This window comes from Cololabis saira, chromosome 15 (assembly GCF_033807715.1).
Source record: "Cololabis saira isolate AMF1-May2022 chromosome 15, fColSai1.1, whole genome shotgun sequence".
Lineage (NCBI taxonomy): Eukaryota > Metazoa > Chordata > Actinopteri > Beloniformes > Belonidae > Cololabis > Cololabis saira.
The window spans coordinates 22,447,391-22,469,476 of record NC_084601.1 but is presented as its reverse complement, the minus strand read 5'-3'; the positions used below and the strand labels follow the sequence as shown (position 1 = coordinate 22,469,476).

The window sequence follows — 22,086 nt, the reverse complement described above, 5'->3', positions numbered from 1 at the left end:
ACCTGAGGAGGAAACACTCATAAGGAGGAAACAGACGAGAAGACATGCAGCCAGAGGAGGAAACATGCAAACAGAGGACAAAAACAAAGAAGGAAACACTCAGCCAAAAGAGGAAATACAATCACAAAGCAGGAAACACACAACCTGAGGACGAAACAGAGTAAAACAAGCACAGCCAGAGGAGGAAACAGAGGAGAAGACGTGCAGCCAGAAGAGGAAACCTGCAGAGGAGGAAACAAAGAAGGAAACACTACAGTATCACAGAGGAGGAAACAGAGAAGGAAATATGCACCCAGAGTAGGAAACACACAACCTATGGAGGAAACAGAGGACAAAACACATAGGCGGAGGAGGAAACAGAGAAAGAAACATGCAAACAGAGAAGGAAACAGAGAAGGGAACATTCAGCCAGAAGAGGAAACACGCACACAGAGGGGGAAACACAAAACCTGAGGGGGAAACAGGGGGAAAACATGCAAACAGAGGAGGAAACACCCTGGCAGAGGAGGAAACATGCAGGAAGAGGGGGAAACATGTAGCCAGGGTAGGAAACACAAAACCTCAGGAGAAAACAGAGGAGGAAACGATTTCACTTTTGTTTTATTTTAAAGCTAGGAATGGTTAAGGAAACTATTAACAGGTGAATTTTATTTTACTTTCCTGGTAATGTTTATACACCAGGACAGACACCAGATATGGTGTATCTTCCCCCGCCTAATGTGTGTGTGTGTGTGTGTGTGTGTGTGTGTGTGTTTGTTGTTTTTGTCTTAGGAGGGAAACAAAAATGACCAAATTGCATGAATATATAAATAGGTCAATAAATACTTTTTGGGGAAAAATAACTAGAAAGTTTTTAACTCCAGGGAGAAATGTGCTTAAATCAGAATGAGAAAATAAATCACCATGGTGTTATTTTCTGTCCTGTCAGGGTTGCCATACACCAGACTGTAAAGCTAGAGATTTAATAAAAAGCATCTAATAAAAGGAGATGAAGGGAAAATGACAGTGAGCTGGAGTTTGGGGGCATTCGGCGGTGTTCCAGCACATCGTTTTAGCTCGTTGTCTTCCAGCTGCCTCCATCCAGCAGCAGAATGATCACACATAATCTGGCAATTGTCTTTGTCAGAGTCAAGCTTTTTTTCTCTACTAATCCCATCTTCCACTCTTTATACTTCCTCTTGGATTCACTTACTGCTTTTTTCCTCCATTCATCTTACTTTCCCTCTCAGAGAAGGAGATAAGAGCCTTTCAGGACGCTGCTTCTGTTTAATAAAAGCTCTGAAAAGTCTCAGTTATCTTCTGGTTTTAGTTTCCGTAGAGTTTGATGCTTCCCGAAGTCTTCTGGGATGTGTGGCGAGTACACGGCGGGACTTCTGGGCCTGAATCCGGACTGATTATTTGTGTTTTTTTCTCTTGCAGCGTGTCCACCCGGTTCCTACAAGATGTCGTCCAGGCAGCAGGAGTGTTTTCCGTGCCCCGCCAACAGCATCGCCGATGAGGAGGGGTCTGTGGTGTGTGTGTGTGAGGAGGACCACTTCCGGACGCCCCTGGACAGCCCCTCTGCGCCGTGCACACGTAAGGATGGCACAGAACTCCTGTCTTTCATCAGTTTATGAGTGAAGTCAGCTGATCAGGGATAGAACAGAGGAGGGGGGTTTAGGGCAAGGCAAGTTTATTTGTACAGCACAATTCAACACAAGGTAATTCAAAGTGCTTTACATTGACATTAAAAGCGGCAAGACACAATTAAACAGTAAATAACAAAAAAAATGAAATAAAATGATAATAAAAGAGGTAAAAAAAATAGAAACCACAAGTTGTTAAAACATAAGGGCAATAGAGTACAGCAAGTACACATCTCATTCTTACAATGGCAAGACTTACATTCCTATACGGTCCCACTTTACACCAGTTTGCTGTTTTTGCTTGATAGCTTACTTACTGCTAACTATTGTTATCTTACATTTGGTCTGATCAAATCAGTCCGATGAGTTGATCAGTAAATAAATTAATGAATCACCGTATTTTGCAGACTATTAGGGGCACCGCATTACAAGGAGCAATATCAATGAACGGGTCTATATTCGTACATAAGGGGCACAGGGTTATACGGTTCACGATAAAACATATATAAAGCGAAACAAAACAGTCTGGTAAATTGAACTTTATTCAACTCTTCACAATAACTCAGAATATTATTCAGTTGTAACTAAAACAGAAAAATACACTCACATTTCACAAATCCACCAATCAAAAGTGGAGGAGATAAGCGTCATACTACGTCCTGTTCCCTGATTGGTTCATCGTTGCCAGCGTTAGCGGACCCCTGAAGTTAGTGTGAGGTTGGAACAACGTTGTATTACAACATTTTATATTATATATTATAATTGATTTAAGATACAGATTTGAAAATTGGGGTTATGCTTAAAAACCAAACGTTGGCTTGATGTCTAATTATAGTAAGTTAACATTGACCAGATCGATGCTTGGCAGTGCTACATATTTAGTTATTTAACATTTTTAACGGTGCAACCTGTATCCAACCAAGGACCGACATGAATATAACGTCTACGTGTCCAATTATAATCAAATGTTGGAATAAAACGTTGTTCCAACCTCACACTAACAGGTGTTTCTTTTAAATCTTTTAAATGACTTAAATTGAGTTTTATTTGCAGATGAAGTGTTTTAGAAATTTCAAACCAAATGCAGTTTGTTGCCTCTGAACAGCTTTTATTTCCATCTGTAGAAAATGAAGGGCTAAAGTCTTTCTGCTTTCATGCTCAAGCGTTCCCGCCAGCAGTTCTGGCGTTCTGCCGATCATCTGTTTCGGGCGACCAGTAACATCAACAACGGGTTGTCATGCACCGTTTTTTTCTGCAGGGGTCATCAACACCGGTAATTAGCTGCATCAGGAAGCGTGAACACAAGCGTAGACATTTGTTCTGTCAGCTGTGACTCTGAAGCTTCCGACTGTATTAAACGCTTCAGCGTGAGGAATTAAATCCCTGTTTTTTTTTCTTTATTTACACAGCCATCATGCTGCCTCATTCATCCGGAAAACAAAATCTCTTTCCCTTCTCTGTATGTCCTCCGACTCTGTGCACTTCTGTCGGTACTGTGAGGAGGATGATCCAGATCACGGGGAGGATCGTAATTACTGGATCAATAGAGTAATGAATGCAGCCAATAGCTGCTGTGAGTGTTATCACACAGAGATCAGAGCGCTCTGCCATCAATACCACAATTAAACCTCTCGCAGTGAGGACGACAACTTTCTGTTATGACTGTTTACTTATATGTATGCACAAATAGACACTTTCTCAGGTTTAGAAAGGAACCATGGGATGTGGAGCCTGTTACTCCTCCATCGAATGACTGATTCCCCCAAGAGGATAAGGTTCCCTAGTCTGGTGTCGATTCAAATACGAAGAAACCTGCAGTTCATCCACTGACCACCAGGGTCTGGATTCAATAGTGAGTTAATCTTCACTGATCTCCATGTTAAAATGTTCAGCTTTACAGCAAAAGTAAATATATTTACAGTCTGGTACAGAAAGAGTTTTGGTCTTCATACGATGTGTTCACATCCACAACAACTGCACAAGGGAATTTTAAACGTACCTCATCAGGTAAAAGTACCCATCCACTTCCTGCAAATTCAGCAGTATAATCAGAGAAGTCCGGACCTCCCTCTCCTCCCAGCCTCGTCCTCCAGCTCTTGTGGAGAAGAACACCAATGACAGTCAATAACCCTTTTCTAACCGGAATATTAGCAATAACCCAGTTGCGCACGCCCATGTAAACACCAATAACCCATTTGAATAACCGGAATTTGCTCATATTCCGGTTTTTAAAAACCTGAATATGACCCCAGGGTTACTCCTTTTCTAACCCGAATATTTGGTCATGTATAGCCTAACGGGATATCCCCATCAAACGGAACTGGAATTTGTTTTCTGCGCATGTTCTTTTCGCAAGGAATCCTGGTCTTTTGAGTCCAGGAAGTTCTTATAAAACATGGAGAAACGCAAGACCAGGAGGAGACTAATCACTTCATAAATGTAATGAAAGATATGAACATTTCTGCATTTGTAGACAGTAGAAAGTACCGGGATAGCCAGATTTACAAAAAGGTGAGCGAAAAGTTGCGCGAAGCAGAATTTCTACGAACAACAGACCAGATCAAGCACCACTGGAAGACGCTGAAAAAGGCGAACTACTGGGCTAAGAAACAAAACTACTTCTACTGAGCTGTTCATTATCCATAGTGCTGCTGTTATTGTTGTTGTTTTGGATTTGGATACAGAAAGAAGAAGCGGAAATGACGGGAATTGCGTCATGACGTTCTCCGTGCGTCGCTGATTTATTCCAGATATCCCAAATGATTACAATGACCATGGATACAGGGATAACCCTGTTGGCTCACGCATGTAAACAGATTTTTCCGAATGTTTCACTAAGCGGCATATTGACCGTAACCCGAATTTTGACTGCATTTAAACGTAGTCACTGTTTTCCAGGCCAGCTGAGAGATCTAATCTCTCCAGGGTGTCCTGGGTTTGCCTCAGGGCCTCCTCCTGGCTGGCCATGCCTTAAGCTCTGTCCAGCAGACATCCCTGGTGTGGCTTCCCAAAACAAATTAGTCCTGGAGGAAAGGCCAGACGAAGAATAATTCCACCAAACTTGTATTGACAAGAGAAATGAAGGAGCACAGCGTTCCTCACCTGGCCATGAGTTACTAGTGCCCTATGCTGGAACCGGGCCTCTGGGAGAGACTTGTTCAACCGCCTGGTAGCCGGGCCTTCACTCTTGGGGCTGTGTTGGGCATAGCATGGACAAAATGTTTGGATCTGCACTCCTGTGGGCCTTCCACCTGCTGGAGGGGCTGTTCTAAAAGCGCCAGACTGGCACTTTTCCACTAGCACCTACTCGACTATACTCAACTCGGCTCGACTCAACTTGGCCTTGGCGACACTTTTTTTGTTTGTTTGTTTGTCTCTGCGCTGCTTAAAAGTCCGTTGGTAGCTGCAGCTTCAGAGCTGTGACAGAGCTCCTGGTAGATCTTGTCGTTCCTTATCGCCCGTCTACATCCCTTTTTAATTCTCTCCTCAGCCACCAGGTTTATGAACATCTGCACCTCAGAGTTGGATCATGAAACAGACTTTTGCGCTGCCATTGCCTGTCGAATAAAATGAACCAGAATCCGTCAGAGTCGCTCTTTCGCTGATTTCCACATCCTGACTCAGACATCTGACTCCAACCCCCCGACCAATCGGTGGCCTGTAGTGTGATGATGTCAGATACCACCAGTCCTGACCTGTTGCAGGATTCTGAAGCCGGAAAACCAACCATTGTTGACACGAAGAACAGGACAAAATAACACCTGAAACTCTTCATCACTTTGCATCGTAAATGCAGGAACAAACTTTCAGGTTCGTGCGAAGGAAGGAAATGTTTTTACCATTATGAAAATGGTAAAATGAGTGGTAATGAGTTGTAGGTCCGCAGTGTGAAAGTGAAGTTTATTAATGAATCAAATTAAGTTGATGAGAAAAACCCAACAGGAAATATTTCTGGTTGCATAGCGTTTATAAAAAAATTAAAGTTCAGGTACAGTAAATGCAAGGATTTCACTTTTTTGTGATTTGGGTTCTTTAATAGTGAAACATGCCGTGACTTTGCTATTTTGTTTGAGTGCTAATGGCCAGCATTCAGTGTGTCACATCTCCAAATCCAAACATATACTTGGGAAGGCCTTAGAGCTGAAATCAGAGGATAAGAAGGACAATCATCTTCCAGAACCAGAAGATGTCCAGCTGCTTTTTATTCCAGGTAGGATCCGCGAGAGCCTCGCTACCATGAGCAGGAGAAGCAGCTGCAGAGCACACCAGACAGGTGGACAAGGTTGAAGGGTGACGGTTTAATCAGAGCCTCTCTGACAGGGGTATTAGAGATAAACCTCAGGAGATAAAGTGTGTGTATGTTTCCGAGGTTATGCAAGTGTGTATGGAGATGCAGCAGAGCGACAGAGCAGTGATCCTTCAGAGCACATGTGGAACTCCTGGTTCTCCAATGATGGAGCTTTGGGCTGACCTAACCAGACCCACCTGAGGGCCAGTTCTGGAATCCTGCAGGACTTGAGTCAGAGACCCCGTCCACACGTAGCCGGATATCTGCGGATATCTGCTAAACCGGAGATATTTTCCTACGTTTTGACCTGTCATCCACACGAAAACGCAAATAAACGAAGCTTTAAAAAAACTCCGGGCAAAGTGAAGATTTTTGAAAACTCCGTTTATGTAGATGCGTGTAGACGGACACAACCGGAGTTTTGCGTTTTCGAACGTCACATTATGCTCCAAAACAACAACAAATCTGCTCTGACGTGCGACTTTTGTTTACTACAGATGATCCAGCATCTGTTCTCCAAGCTATTTATTAAATAAATGGTCTCTGCTCTTGACCACCGTTTACTGCGTTACACTGACGCAGAGGCTACACCGTAGGGTACGCTGCGACGCGCACCCTGCGGAGCCGCGGAGCCGGCTCTGCGGGCACTGCCCACTGCCCTGCGGGCACTGCCCACTGCCCTGCGGGCACTGCCCGGCTCCGCAGTGCCCGCGGAGCCGCGGAGGTGCAGCTTCCCCGGGAGCACTGTCATAAAATAAACTGAGGATTAAGGTTTAAGATGATGTTAAACACATGACATCTCTTGTGAAACTCCACGGCCCCGTCGCAACAACTACGACACATCTCTCTCCCTGCACGTTTGCTCAAACCTGATGGAGGTCAGTTTTATTGTGAGGTGGGGATCTCACGCCACAAGCTCATTTTGTTAATATTGACCCTCATTTAGTCCCGTGCAGGGCGCTACCTCCAAATGAAAGAGCAACAGAAGAATAGCCTACATATTTGAAGTGCGTTAGGTGTGTGTGTGCAGGAGGATCTCAGTGGAAACACCCACATCTGCGCCTCCGCGGAGCCGCGGAGGCGCAGATGATCTACAAGTTAGAATGCTTATGAATGTGGTCGAAAACGCAGATCTTCGGTTATGTGTGGATGCAAATTTTTTTATAAACGGAGGGGGGAAATATTCGTTTTTAAAAATACCCGGCTACGTGTGGACGGGGTCAGAGTGAAAATCTAACTTCATGTACTAATGGCGCTTTTCCACTAGTACCTACATCAGCCCGACTCGACTCGCCCTGGTTTTACGCTTTTCCACTAGTACCTACATCAGCCCGACTCGACTCGCCCTGGTTTTACGCTTTTCCACTAGGGGTCTAACGTGCCGAGTAGATACTTTTTCTGCAACTACTCTGCCGAGGTTCTAAGCGGCTGAGTCGGCTGTATCTGACATCATCACACTACAGGCCACCGATTGGTCGGGGGGTTGGAGTCAGACGTCTGAGTCAGGAGGTGGAAATCAGCGAAAGAGCGACACGTGGCTTCTTGTTCATTTTATTCAACAGGCAATGGCAGCGCTAAAGTCTGTTTCATGATCCAACTCTGAGGTGCAAATGTTAAAAGAGGAGAAAATAAAAAAGGGATCTAGACGGGCGATAAGGAACGACAAGATCTATCAGGAGCTCTGTCACTTCATAGCTGCTCGCGGCTCCTAGCTGACTTTTCAGCATCGCCGAGACAAACAATATAACAATATATAAGGGAAAAAAATTAAAAAGTGTTGCTGCTTGAAGCTTCTCTCACTTTCATTTTTTAACTTGATATTGAACACAAGCCACAGACTCTGCAGCACAAATATCATCTCCTCCAGGTTCTACATCTTTAGTGATGTCTTCTTCGTTTAGATACACAATCAAATACGTCACAGCAGCTTCACTCCAACCCTCTACTTCTGCTCCGGGTGCTGAATTGTTATGGAAAAGAAACTTGGCCGAGTTGAGTCGAGCCGAGTAAATACTAGTGGAAAAGCGCCATAACTGTGCACAGGCATAAAAACACTGCATACCCTTAAAAATGTTGTGGATGTCATGTTCCACACAAACAACAGGATAAACTTAAACCGACTATAAACTAGTGAAACTAAAATATCCTGAAGTCAGGAACGAGTTGAAAACAATATTTTTATCACACATCTGAGCTTTTACGATTAACATCCTGACAGCGAAACAAAGTCCTTTGTGAATTCATTTTCTCACGTAAAATGATTGCTACGATGTATCTGTCACGTGAAGATGTTAACACACGGGTGATGGTTGTGAGGTGCACAGACGTAGAAATAAAATAAACTGTCATTCTCACTCACAATGGCAGCTTTGGTCCAACTAGAAGAGTCAATCACAAAAGAGTCAATCTCCATTGACTCCCAAGTCAAAATGTCCAACTTTAGAGAAAAAATAGACATATTTACAGCCTGGTTAAAAAAAAAAAAAAAAAAAAAAAAACGTTTTGGTCTTGATTTCACACCCATGACAACTCTGAAGTTTGTTTGTACTGGGCCAGGAGAATTTATATATAGCATAACATTTATTTTGGATATGATTGATTGACAGTCGACTCAGCCAATGGCTGGCTGTTTTCACTTCCTCTTTAAAAATTGTCGTGCTATGAAGTTAAGGGGAGCCAACAGCAGTTTGTACAAAGCCAGCTTCAGCAATAACTTTTGATTTCACCACAGAAACAGCTTCCAACGTGGCTGCACAAACCTGGGGGTCACATGACTGATACTTTCTCCACTGTTTTTACAGGCTATGCCTAACTCAGACATCCCTAGACCTCCACATGTGAGATTAACCCCAGCATCCCTGGACCTCCTAATGTCGGGTTAACTCCAGCATCCTTCAGCTCATTCTTCTGCTGATCTGGATGTCCTGTTTCATAAGTCTCGGCATGAAGATTAATGTTGATTCATTCTGTATCTTTAGCAGCTAAAGATATCAGATGATTAAACTTAATGGGGTGGATATAGGCTGATGGTGTAATATAATATCTCACGATGGACTGTAATTGCCAAAATTACACAAAGAAGCAAAAGGACGAAGAGAGGATATTTTTATTCTTTTTACATTTTTTTTTCAATAAAGATTCCAGCCCGCAAATCACCAAATCACTGACGTGCAACCGGATTAAAATGATATAATGACCGCTGTGTTTGCTGAAATAGGGTAGGTCATTTGCGGTGGAATTGTTACTTTACAAATCACAGACATGGCGCATTAGGGCGGGATTAAAATCACACGTCCTCCGTGATTATTACAAATAACTGCAGGCCTACAGATAATTTTAAGCCTGCATTAGTCACACACATACATAGATAGATAGATAGATAGATAGATAGATAGATCACGAAATTGACGCTCAATTCCACGTCAGAGGAGACGTATCCAGGAAATGTGTGCAGGGACAAGTATACGCACATATTCACACATTCTCCAGATTTGGGCGTACACCATTTTTTAGTATGAAAGCTGCACAATTCTTCATACATAAGGCCCCTGGTCACCAGGGCCCACAGTGTTGCTCCTGAATATGAGGTCCAACTTACCAAGCAGCCCCGTCTTCAGAGTAAACGAACTTGGCTCCCTCTGTTGAAGAGGTGTTGGATTTAGAAGAACCCTCTTTAAGGTCAACAGCAGCCCCCCCTGGCTGTACGAGCATCATCACACAGCAGCTGCTTCTCAGCCTGAGTTGTTTGACCATTTACTAGAGTCTTCTCAGAGTCAACCCAGCTCAATCCCAGCTCAATATAGCTCCATCTCAGTTCTCTTAAGGTGAATGGCAGTGGTAGACCTTGGGCAGGTCACCCGCAAATCCAATTTATTAAACAGGAATAATGATCTGCTCTCCCATTCTGCAGGCCCACCCTCTCCACCCAGAGACCTGCAGTACACCCTGAAGATGTCCACGCTGATCCTCGAGTGGTCCCCTCCCTCTGACACGGGGGGCAGGATGGACCTGACATACAGTGTGGGCTGCCGGCGCTGTGCAGGGTTGCAGTGTGACCCCTGCGGGTCCAGCGTGGGCTTCGTTCCCCAGCAGGTTGGACTAACGGAGCAGACAGTGACAATGGTCAACCTCCTCCCCAACACTAACTACACATTCACCGTGGAAGCCCTGAACGGAGTGTCGGAGCTGCTGCCCAACAAGAGGTTCTACACCCAGGTCAACGTGTCCACAAGTCTGCCAGGTGAGTCCTGCATACAGGTCTATGAACTGCATTATTTAATTCAATGTTAATGCTACAGAAAATGAATGCAAAGGAACATGAATTGTTTCAGTAGTCATGACTTAAGTCTCTTCAAAGAGTCATTGCAGAGGTGTCTTGCTCTCGGCAGGAGGGATCTCCTGTAGAGGTCTGGAGGATTTCCTGTAGAGGTCTGAAAGATCTCCTGTAGAGGTCTGGAGGATCTCCTGTAGAGGTCTGGAGGAATTCCTGTAGAGGTCTGGAAGATCTCCTGTAGAGGTCTGGAGGATCTCCTGTAGAGGTGTGAAGAATCTCCTGTAGAGGTCTGGAGGATCTCCTGTAGAGGTGTGAAGAATCTCCTGTAGAGGTCTGGAGGATATCCTGTAGAGGTCTGAAAGATCTCCTGTAGAGGTCTGGAGGATCTCCTGTAGAGGTCTGGAGGATTTCCTGTAGAGGTGTGAAGAATCTCCTGTAGAGGTCTGGAGGATATCCTGTAGAGGTCTGAAAGATCTCCTGTAGAGGTCTGGAGGATCTCCTGTAGAGGTCTGGAGGATTTCCTGTAGAGGTCTGGAGGATTTCCTGTAGAGGTCTGGAAGATCTCCTGTAGAGGTCTGGAGGATTTCCTGTAGAGGTCTGGAGGATCTCCTGTAGAGGTCTGGAGGATCTCCTGTAGAGGTCTGAAGGATCTCCAGTAGAGGTCTGAAGGATCTCCTGTAGAGGTCTGAAGGATCTCCAGTAGAGGTCTGAAGGATCTCCTGTAGAGGTCTGGAGGATCTCCTGTAGAGGTCTGGAGGATCTCCTGTAGAGGTCTGGAGGATCTCCTGTAGAGGTCTGGAGGATCTCCTGTAGAGGTCTGGAGGATTTCCTGTAGAGGTCTGGATGATTTCCTGTAGAGGTCTGGAGGATCTCCTGTAGAGGTCTGGAGGATTTCCTGTAAAGGTCTGGAAGATCTCCTGTAGAGGTCTGGAGGATCTCCTGTAGAGGTCTGGAGTATCTCCTGTAGAGGTCTGGAAGATCTCCTGTAGAGGTCTGGAGGATCTCCTGTAGAGGTCTGGAGGATCTCCTGTAGAGGTCTGGAGGATCTCCTGTAGAGGTCTGGAGGATTTCCTGTAGAGGTCTGGAGGATCTCCTGTAGAGGTCTGGAGGATTTCCTGTAGAGGTCTGGAGGATTTCCTGTAGAGGTCTGGAGGATTTCCTGTAGAGGTCTGGAGGATCTCATGTAGCGGTCTGAAGGATGTCCTGCAGCATCTGTGTTGCAGTGAACCTGAAGAAGCCTCTGACTGATGTCGCTCCTTCACTGAACTGTGTTGTGAAGAAGGATGCTCAGGTTTCTATATTCTGTAAAAATTATTGAAATAAAATGAGCTTTAATATACTGATGCTAATGCATTATAATGATTCACTAATAACAGCATGTTAGGATGCTGATACTAACATTATATCATAAACTTTAGCACATTAAAGTCAACATTATAGCATTAGCATTATAGATGTTATTAATAGATCATGAGTTTTAGCATGCTAAAGCTAGTCTTCGCTTAGTATGCTACTGTAGGTTTAAATAAACATAATGAACATGTGCTCCAAAGAAGGATTAGTGAAGGCCTTGGCACAATGGGACAATACACCTGTGAGCATCAATAGCTGACATGTCTTAGGGGTCCTCAAGTGGGGACCTCCTTTGAGAGCCCAGTAACTAGGTGGCTACAATTATACAAAGGAGGTATGCTTCAAGTGTTTCTTTAGTTAGACCCATGACACTTCCAGAAGGCTAAACAGTGATCCCATCCCAGTGGCACTGCTCCCCACACCAACACAACAACCTTCATTATAACCCTAACATAAATCAGGCTAAGTCTTGCATCATGGTATGCTAAAGACACCAGCGCTAGCATGGCTCATGACAGAGACAAATCTGATTCTGTCCTGAAGCTCGACTGTGGTTCACAAACCTCTACCTGAACAAACATCAGGCTGCAGAATAACTAAGTCCTGGACAGACGGGGCTGTTTGTAACTCTTTCATCTGAAAAAGTTGAGAGAAATCAGAATGACAAACATAATGAAGCAGATCAAATATGGAGGGGTGGCACCACAAAGCAGGGGAGGAAGAAAACAGAGGAAGTGAGAATGGGATCACTAATTGGATATTATCTTAAGGAAATGAGCTGCGTAATGAAGTCCAGACTGAGATGTACATTGGCAGCTTTTCTGTCAGAGCTCTACTTTTGTTCATCATGACACCTGGGTTATTTCCCTTTGCAGCCTTGATAAACGAATTCAAATGTTTCCTTTACCTTTCTGGAATGTTTGAAGTGGTTTGTTGAAGGTCTGGTTCTGGACTGACATTTGGATCAGTAGATGGTGATGATGCTGAAGAAGAAGAGGGTCTCTGAGGCCTCCACTCTCCAGCTGAGATCATTGATGACACATTAACGTACTTAAATTAACTGGTTCACATATGGTAGATATAGAGTCTGCCGACATTTAACATTGATTAGAGTTAATTCATAAGTGATGGTGAAGCAGCTTTTAGGATTGTATCTCACACTTACAGTACAGGTAACTTGTCTTATCAACAACAATATTTTTCCTTGATGGCTGTGCTGCCTCACATCTGGAAGGTTCATGGTTGGACTCCCACCAGCTGGAGTTACCGCTTCATCCCACAGTCCTCAAACATGGATGTCTGGTTAACTGCTGATTCTGAATTGTCCATAGGACATTGATCCAGACATCTGCAGGCTTGTTCAGATGCAGTTTAGTGAACCTTAGTCGTGCTTCTCTTTTTATACAGAAGTTGTTTTCCCCTGAGAATCTTTCAAAACGAACCGTACCGGTTAAGTCTTCTTCTAGTTTTGACGTCATTGGCTTTAACATCTAACATGCTCAATGAGGCCTAGAGGCTCGGAGATGGAGCTGCTGGATGTTTTTGCAGTAAATCTGTAGGGACGTCCACTCCTGGAGGATTTAAAAACAGTCCTGAATGTTTTCCACTCACTTCCTTATCTGCTCAGAATGCAGCGTATCCATGCCTTGCAGATGTTTAGCTCGTTTCTCCTTACTGGAGAAAACATGCAGATGTGAGGTGGAAACACGGCTCAGACATCAGAGTGTTGGTTCCTCCAACAACAACAGTCATCAATACCCTAATACCGGAAGCATCAGGGAGAACACACCGTCTCTCTCAATTTCAGTTTTTCTCTGCTGTTCATCTAGACATTACTCTGTGATTTTTATCCACCTCCTCCTTTCCTCTCTGTCCTCATCTTCTCTTTTTATACCTTTATTTCCCTCCTCCATATCCTGCTCTGCTCTCCCCATGAATATACTCCTCCACCTCTGTTTCCACCGTCTCTAATCGCCTCCGTCCACTTCCTCATCTCATTTTCCATACTTTCTTTTGAGACTATATTTATTTTTCCGGGCAGTGTAAGCCCGTTAGTAATGGGTCGTTTTGTCAACTGGGAGCCAAGGGCCGAGGAAGCCTGGAGGATTCTGTCTGAGCCCAGCAGTGCATAGAAGCGCCCAAAGATCTGCCGGGAGTCAGTTTATGTCTTTAGAGCTTTCTCGCAGCCATCAGAAACAGCGTGGAGGACATTGTGACGGTAAAGCGGACGTGAAATGACTTTTTTTTTAAAGCATCGGAAGAGTACATTCCTCCTGGGCAGATGAGGGTTTATCAGGACCTTCCAGGCCACCAGGGTTATGGGGGGAGTTATATGTGGCATGTCAAGGAGGGAGAGATGGATAATAGGAGAAGAGGGAGGAGAGCAGCAGGAGTGTCATGAAGAGAATTGAGAATCAGTTGTACCCAGTGGTGCTCCTCAAGCAGCTGTGGATTACAGATGTGTGAATGCTCATGTTTGTGAATGCGATGGCCCTTTAGCCACGGTAACGAGGAATTGATGGGGGGGGGGGGGTCAGGGGAAGGGATTGGCATTACAATATCCTGAGAGGATTACTAAACCTGGTTTAGATGGCTGGCGCCTATGGACTTCCAGAGACCTGAGGATGCTCATTCAGCAACATTCTTCTGTTTCCATTTTGGCATTTTAGACCTGCAAAACATTACAGCCTCATGATGTCACAAGCCAGAGTCTTTTTGAGCTGGTCCCAAAGAATGGATAAATGCACTTGTGTCAGAAAGGGCATCCGATGTAAAAGCAATAAAGCCTTTGCCAAACTAAACACGGACATCACAAGACCCATGATCCCCATACCGGATTGTTCCATGCCTCAATTGACAACAACCGCTATTGATTAGATTAAATTGTATTCAACTTTATTGTAATTATCCATGTACCAGTACAGAGGAACACAATGCAGTTTAGCATCTAACGTCAGTGCAGTCAGCCGGAAGTGTATGAGCATAAATAGTGTGGACCGTGGACAAGGAGACTCGGTGGTGGAATGAGGAAGTCCAGAAGTATCGACAGGGAAAGAGGCTAGCTAAGAAGAAATGGGACACAGAGTAGACACACTGAAGAAGGCAGACAGGAGTTCAGGGAGATGCAGCTTAAGGTGAAGGTAGAGGTGGTAAAAGCCAAACAATGGATGTGGGATGATTTGTATTTTAGTTTGGAAAGCAATGAGGAAGAGAATGAGTTCTACAGGATGGTGAGCCAGAAAGACAGGGATGGGAAGGACATGAAGCAGGTGAGGGTGATTTAGGATAGAGATGGAAACATATCAACTGGTGCCAGAACTGTTGATGAAGAAGGAAAATGAAAGAGAATAAAGATTGCAGATGAGCTTGCAAAGATCAGTTAGGGTTAAATGAGGACACTGAAAAGGATGAAGAGTGGAAAGGCAGTTGGTCCCGACGATATACCTGTGGAGGTATGGAAGTCTCTCGGAGAGGTGCTTGCAGAGTTTTTGACTTGTATATTCAACAATATCCTAGAGACTGAGAGGATGTCTGAGGAATGGAGGAGAAGTGTGCTGGTGTTAGTTTTTAAAAACAATGCGGTTGTGGCAACTCCAGATGAATAAAGTTGACAAGCCATGCAATGAAGTTATGGGAAAGAGTTGTGGAAGCTAGAATAAGGGTGGAAGTCAGCATTTGGGAATAGTAGTATGGTTTCATGCCAGAAAAAAAAGAGAACCACAGATGCAATATTTACTTTGAGGATGTTGACGGAGAAGAACAGAGAGATCAGAGGGAGCTGCATTGTGTCGAGAGGAATCCCGTGTGGAACTGTTAGGCTACAGGCAGCAGAGATGTACAAGGTGCAGGATTTTAAGTTAGTCAGGTCAACAGTCCAGAGCAATGGAGAGCATAGAAAAGAGGTAAAGAAGTAGGTTGGAATGGGTGGAGAAATGTGTCAGGGGTGATGTGTAATCAGAGTATCAGCAAGAATGAAAGTCAATGTTTACAAGAGAGCTGAAGAAAAGACAGCTGGCAGATATGGAAGTAGCAGGGGTTAAAATCTCAAGGTTGTCTTTGAGAGTGACAAGGATCAATAGAATCATGAAGGATTGTAGCTTCTTTTCTCTAGACAATCAAGGTTTTAGAAGAAATGTTACTTTCCTAGGACAGTTTCAGCTGTGAACTCCAGCACAATTTTGTCAGGGCTGCCAGACCGGTCAGCTGAGTTCACAGCCGAAACTGTCGCAGGCATGAACCATGTCTTCTATAACCTTGATTATCAGATGAAAAGAAAACTACAAAAAATCTTCGTATTATAGAAGACAAAATGAACCTGATCAACCTAGAATCGGGAATGAGTACATCAGGGGGACGGCATATTAGATGTTTTGGAGAGAAAGACGGCACGGCCGGACTTAGATGGTTTGGACATGAACAGAGGAGAGATAGTGAACATATCGGAAGGATGATGACATCAGAACTGCCAGGAGACACGTCTTGAGGAAAAGGCAAAGAAGAGATACCGTATTTTCTGGACTATAAGCCGCCACTTTTTTCATAGGTTTTGAACCATGCAGCTTATACAAAGGTGCGGCTATTCTGTGGATTTTTCTTCCACCGCTAGGGGGAGTGCTAACCGGAATTAGAATAAAAACTAAGACAAAATAAATGCAAAGAAGAATATGCTACTTCTTCTTTAGCAGATAGAAGTAGGTAGAAGCAGATTTCAAACAGATAAATAGATAAATAAATACCGGTTATTTTCTCTTGCTTCTGTCCCGTTTTAATCAGCAAAGTTGCTGCCATGTTAAAAGACACTGTTAGGGAAGGATCTATTTAGGTACAAACATGTACATCATTTACAGTTCAAAATCATTCTGTACATGTAGTAAATATCTAATCTAACAACATAAATATCTGCGGCTAAATATCTTTGTTTTTAAATAGAGCGGATGCGGCTTATATACAGGTGTAACTTATAGTCAGAAAATACGGTATATGGATTTCATGAAAGAGGACATGAAGTTAGTTGGTGTAAGAGAAGAGGATGCAGAGGATAGTTAGATAGATTTGCTGTGGCAACATCTGAAAGGAACAGCTAAAAGGAAACAAGGAAGATCTGCAACAAAACTAAAACCGCTGGACAGTAAAGCTTTTGCCAGTTTGTATTGTGATGTATTCAGATGTGTTTTGGCTGAGATTTAGTTGTTATTTTGTTAAATTCTTCCTGCAAACATGTCTTTGTACTACTTTTGGTTTCAGAATGCTCCATGGTTCTGTTGAGGACAGGTTAGGAGTCAGACCACTCCATATCCTCCCCTCTTCTCGCCAGACCATGTCATGCAGTGTTGCTGAGTGAATTGCACAGGAGTAAAATGGTGTAACATCAACCACTGTCTTGTTTTTTGCCTGCCTTGGGCGTTTGTAACAGAAGCATATCATAGTGAAATGAATGCTGTGTGAACTGAAATTGTGGAAAAGTGTAACAGAAACATGGAGAGTGGAGGGGGAAAGAAGAGTGAATCTGTACTGTGTCCTACACAGAGATCTCTTTGTCCAAAACGGCTGTAGCCCTGTTGAAACATGCGGTCTTGAAGGCATTAACCCCTGACCACCACAGAGACTGGATTCTGGACTGGTTCCTCATAACAGTCTGGTTGATTCTTTTCCACTTTGGTCCGGGTGTACGGAGACCATTTCGTGCATGTGGAGTTAAAGAAGCAGAAGTCCTCAGTGACTACGATCCATGTGTATATGATGATGGTCCATCCCAGATGCCTCAGACTCCAGAGATGTCCTCTCTCAATAACACAAGGATCTTAATCTTGCTCTTCAAAGATTCAGCCCCTTCTGGGTCCTGCTCTTTAACCAAATTATCATTACAGCCACCGTTTGAAATAACTTTGATATTCTTGTCTTTCACCTCCTTGCTAACACCAGACAATACTGTATTTTTTAAGTGTTGTAGATGTGAACTATAAGCTTCGTTGAATAATAATATTAAATCATGTGTACGCGGTGAACATGAAATAAATAGAATCAATTAGTGTTTCTTAAACAAACACCTGCACATGTCTGAATATGCAAATGAGTGTGCAGTCTTTAATGGACTCTTCTCAGACTTAATGAGCTGTTGCCGCTGCTGACTGACTGACAGGAAACATGGCTCCAACCATGTTGCTGTCAGCTGAAACAATGACAGGATTATAAACCTCCTTCCAGCAGTGATTCGGTATAGAGTGTGAACGTGTGCTGTTGTCCCGAGCCAGCTGAGTCTAAAATGCAAGACGTCACAATACCTTGAAGAGCTAAAAATTAAGGCTCCAGAGCTCAGGATGACGCATTGGTGTCCTCTCAAAGGAGGTTTAGGAGGTAGCTAGGGAGAAGGAGGTCAGCAACTCTCTGATGAGACTGCAGCCGTCACAACTCGAACCTGGATAAAAGGAAGTTAATGTATGCATAAAACACCTGGATGCAGCCAGCCCGGGTTGGAGTTTCTGGCCTCTTGCCTTTCAGCTAGGGCTGCACGATTCTGGACAAAATGAGAATCACGATTTTTTTGCTTAGAATTGAGATCACGATTCTCTCACGATTTTTTTACAATATAAAATTTATTGCACTTATTACTTTAACTTTGCAACAGCTGAACAAAAATATAATAACAATAAACATCTCTTCTCTTCTTTACACAAACCTTTGAATAATTTAAACAATAATAACAATTTTGAACAATATTTGTTCCTCCCTGAGTTGAACACCCTTTCAGAAAGGGGACTTGTAACAGATCCTGTAGTTCTGAGGCAACAAATTATTCCTCTGGCTGGGATGAATTATGCCTTTTGCTGCTATTAAGAAGCTGCCGATACAAATATGATGGTGCCTGATAAAAGACTGGCATCAACTTTGTAACAGCTGACATTGAACATAAAAACAATAAATATCCAAAAAAAAAAAAAAAAAAAAATTTAAATCGTCGTCATTTGGAAATTAGATTGCGTTCAAGCATGAATCGAGATCGCGATTTTTTAACGATTAATCGTGCAGCCCTACTTTCAGCTATCAATAATGACATCACAATAATGTCAGTAATGGCTATTTGAGGGGCAGGACGGTGGGTTGGTGGTCAGCACTGTTGCCTCACACAAAGAAGGTCCCCGGTTCGACTCCCAGGCCCAGCAAGGTCTTTCTGTGTGGAGTTTGCATGTTCTCCCCGTGTTTGCGTGGGTTCTCTCCGGGTACTCCGGCTTCCTCCCACAGTCCAAAAACATGCGTAGTAGGTTAATTGGTAGTTCTAAATTGCCCGTAGGTGTGAGTATGTCTGGTTGTTTGTCTCTATATGTGGCCCTGTGATGTCCATGGTGGACCCCTGCCTCTCGCCTGAAAATGAGCTGGGATAGGCTCCAGCAGACCCCCGTGACCCTGCAAAGGATAATGCGGGTATAGAAAATGGATGGATGGATATTTGAGCTTCAAAATCTCTCCTGACTGCATTGATAGATGGCTGAGTGTTTCCATTCAGAGTAGCTGCACCAATAAACAGCCTTGGGTCAGAGGACAAGAAACTCAGTCCAACCTGAACTTACTAACAGTACTAAGTGTGTCTGGTTCAAAAGGATGTCTGATAGACCAGAGAACAGTGGCGGTTGATTCTCATCAGGACAAAGACGGTCCTGGACCTGCTGATCCTCAGGTTTCTGTTTAAACTTTTACAAATTCAACTCTGAATTAGGGCTGTTCGATTAATCGATTTTAAATCGTAATCGCGATTATGTAATTAGAACGATGTTAAAACGTGAAAATCGTAAAATCGATTTTTCACTTTTTTTTTTTTACCTTGTCTGCACACATATTAATGATTGATACCATATTAATGATTGATGGAAATACCTCTCAATACAAGCAAATGTAATGACTGACATTCCACACCTCTACCTCCTTCATGGGTTGCATTATTATTTAGCATGCAAAGACCCAGTTTAGTTTAATTTGAAAATGTCTTGTTTTATTTAATTGGAAATATAACTTACTGTATGTTTGCAAGTGCTGATTTGCTGATTTTTTTTTTCAGAGATAAAACTTTATATTTTATTATATTTTTTAAAACTTTTTTTCAACTTATTTTACAGAGTTTTGCACTTTATTCATTCATTTTTGGTTTAATAAGAGCAAAGTTTGCACTTAAAGCCCAATGGGGCAAATGTTCAATAAAAAAACAGCATATTTGAAATAATTTCTTTTCCTTTTGTCAATTCACAAAATAATCGTAATCGTAATCGAAAATCGGATTTTGAGAGAAAAAAATCGAGATTTTATTTTTGGGCAAAATCGAACAGCCCTACTCTGAATTAGTTTGTCATCAGAAAAAAACTCCTTGATTTTTGATACCCTTCGTTTTTTTCCTTTTCTGAATGACTTCATCAAGGGTTGGAATACAATAGTGCCCCCACGCACACACACACACACACACACACAACTCCAGCCTCCCGCACACAGCTGTTTGGATCCTTTCGGCCCTTTAATTAGAAGTGATGGGAAGGTGAGGCTTCAGCAGGCACCAAATGAATAGAGTCATCAAGCTACTTTTCAGGACGATGGCCCAGCCACTTAAGACGCTCCGTCACCCTGCGATGGGAATTTTAATTGCCTGCCTCTTGGCTTATAATTGGAGTCTACAAAGAGTCTTTACTGTGTGTGTTCTGTCTGTGTTGATTTACAGCTGCTTTCTCGTTGTAGAGGACACTTCCTGAGCTATCGCCTCAACGTCAATGAGTTATTCAGAGTATGGAGATTGTTGTTGATAGCCCCTTTTACATGAGCGGATAGCCTGCGTTTAATAACTGAATCCAGGGTGTCGCCTGTCCCTTTTACAGTAACGGGCACTAGGTCGGTGCTGAGCTGCCCTGCGAATAACTCGCCTCAGGGGGTACACTTGATTGTGGGTCAGGCCTAATGTTAACACAATGGCACGGGACACTGCGTCCTGAGTGGGATTTGTTGATGATGTAACCTCAGAGTGACCGCCTCAGCCAGGGGGAGATTTCTGTGTTAGTTTCTTGAAGAAGGAAGCAGCTGATCCCAGTAACAACAAGCACAGCAGGCTGACAGACGGGAGCAGACCGAACAAATGTCGTGTTGGGCAATATGTTCTGTGACATGCATCTGGACCTGCAGACCCATCCACTCTCTTGCAGAACTTGACTGGATATGGACGGGCCTGCACTAAAGCACAGCCCACCATCACCGTCTAACAGCAGCACAGGGCTGTTCTCCACCCCACCGTTCACCAGCTTTAACTCAGATGAAAATTACTGACAGCGGACATCATCCTGCCAACAGTGTTGTGCAAGTTCATACTTCTCATGAACTAGTTCAAAGTTCAGTTCAAATAGTTAAAAAATGAATTGTTCACGTTCATAGTTCACCATTTTCCTTTTGAACTAGTTCAAATTCGGTTCATTTCAATATTTTTAGGTGAGAAGTACGAATAAACGCCACCCTATCCTAAAACTGTTCACAGTCATGTATTGTCCTTGTGGCTTTTCAACTTTACTCAGAGGCTGTAAATCTCCAACAATGTAGTCCATTATCAATGTGTCTCCCTGTTGCTGGGAAATCAAACCCCTGAAGGCTGCAGGTGGGACTGGGGTCGTTTGGGGCTGTTGGGGGACGGATGCTTTAACTCCACACGACGTTTCAAATTTGAAGTTGACGAGGCAGACGTTCAGACTTGTTTTTTCTCAACGCAGGTGGACACAGAAAGGTTAGATTTTTACCGTTGGACTCTTTGGGAGACAATGTGTAAAATTCCTGCATATAATGATAAGCGGATCATCATCTGACGGCTCACTGACGCTGTGTCCACAACGTTTCTCTCTTCACTGGTCATGTAAAGACTGCACCGGGCTTAGGCCGCGGTTGCCATGGAGCTGGTGCACGTTGTTATGCTAGTGTGTGCACTGCATTGTGGGTAATGTAGTGTGAAGTCGTCATCTCGTCGAGTATTTTAAATGTGCGCTGGTGAAATGAGAAGGATTATTCCGTAATTGGACCCAAACAGTGAAGCTGGAACTCACATAAACTGAACAGTTCAAATTCCAGTTCATGATCTGCAGAATGAAAAATTTCACATTCAAGTTCTTTATTTGCAAATATGTTCAGTTCAGTTCAACGTTCTCACAAAAATTAACGTGTTCAATGAACGCATTCATTTGAACGCGTTCATTTGAATGTGTTCATTGAACATGTTCATTGAACACGTTCATGCACAGCACTGTCTGCCAATGCAGGGATAACACGTGATCTACACACCAACACATTAGATTGTTACACGGATTATGGGTCCTGATGCTGCTTCCCTCCTCTCAACTTAGGAGGCAATAATACGCCTTGCAATTTCATTGGCCAGCACGTGTAAAAAACATAATGGCCAGCGGTCTGCAAAACTGCTGTGGTCAGCTGGACAATAGTGCTCAATGGTCTGCTAGAGTGGAAGGAACGTTTATTTCTATGGTACAATTCAACAACAAGGTGATTCAAAGTGCTTTATAGAGACATTAAAACATAAA

General features: G+C 43.4%; 1 protein-coding gene across 2 annotated transcripts in view; it reads left to right on the top strand.

Moving 5' to 3' along the window:
• The window catches only part of LOC133460505 (ephrin type-A receptor 7-like), a 198,319-nt gene that overhangs the window by 134,894 nt on the left and 41,339 nt on the right, over positions 1-22,086 (top strand). For both annotated transcript variants that reach the window (XM_061741090.1, XM_061741089.1), the window contains exons 4-5: positions 1,420-1,575; positions 9,824-10,153. In XM_061741090.1, coding sequence (XP_061597074.1) covers positions 1,420-1,575; positions 9,824-10,153 — 486 coding nt within the window. The remainder of the gene's footprint in view (positions 1-1,419; positions 1,576-9,823; positions 10,154-22,086) is intronic.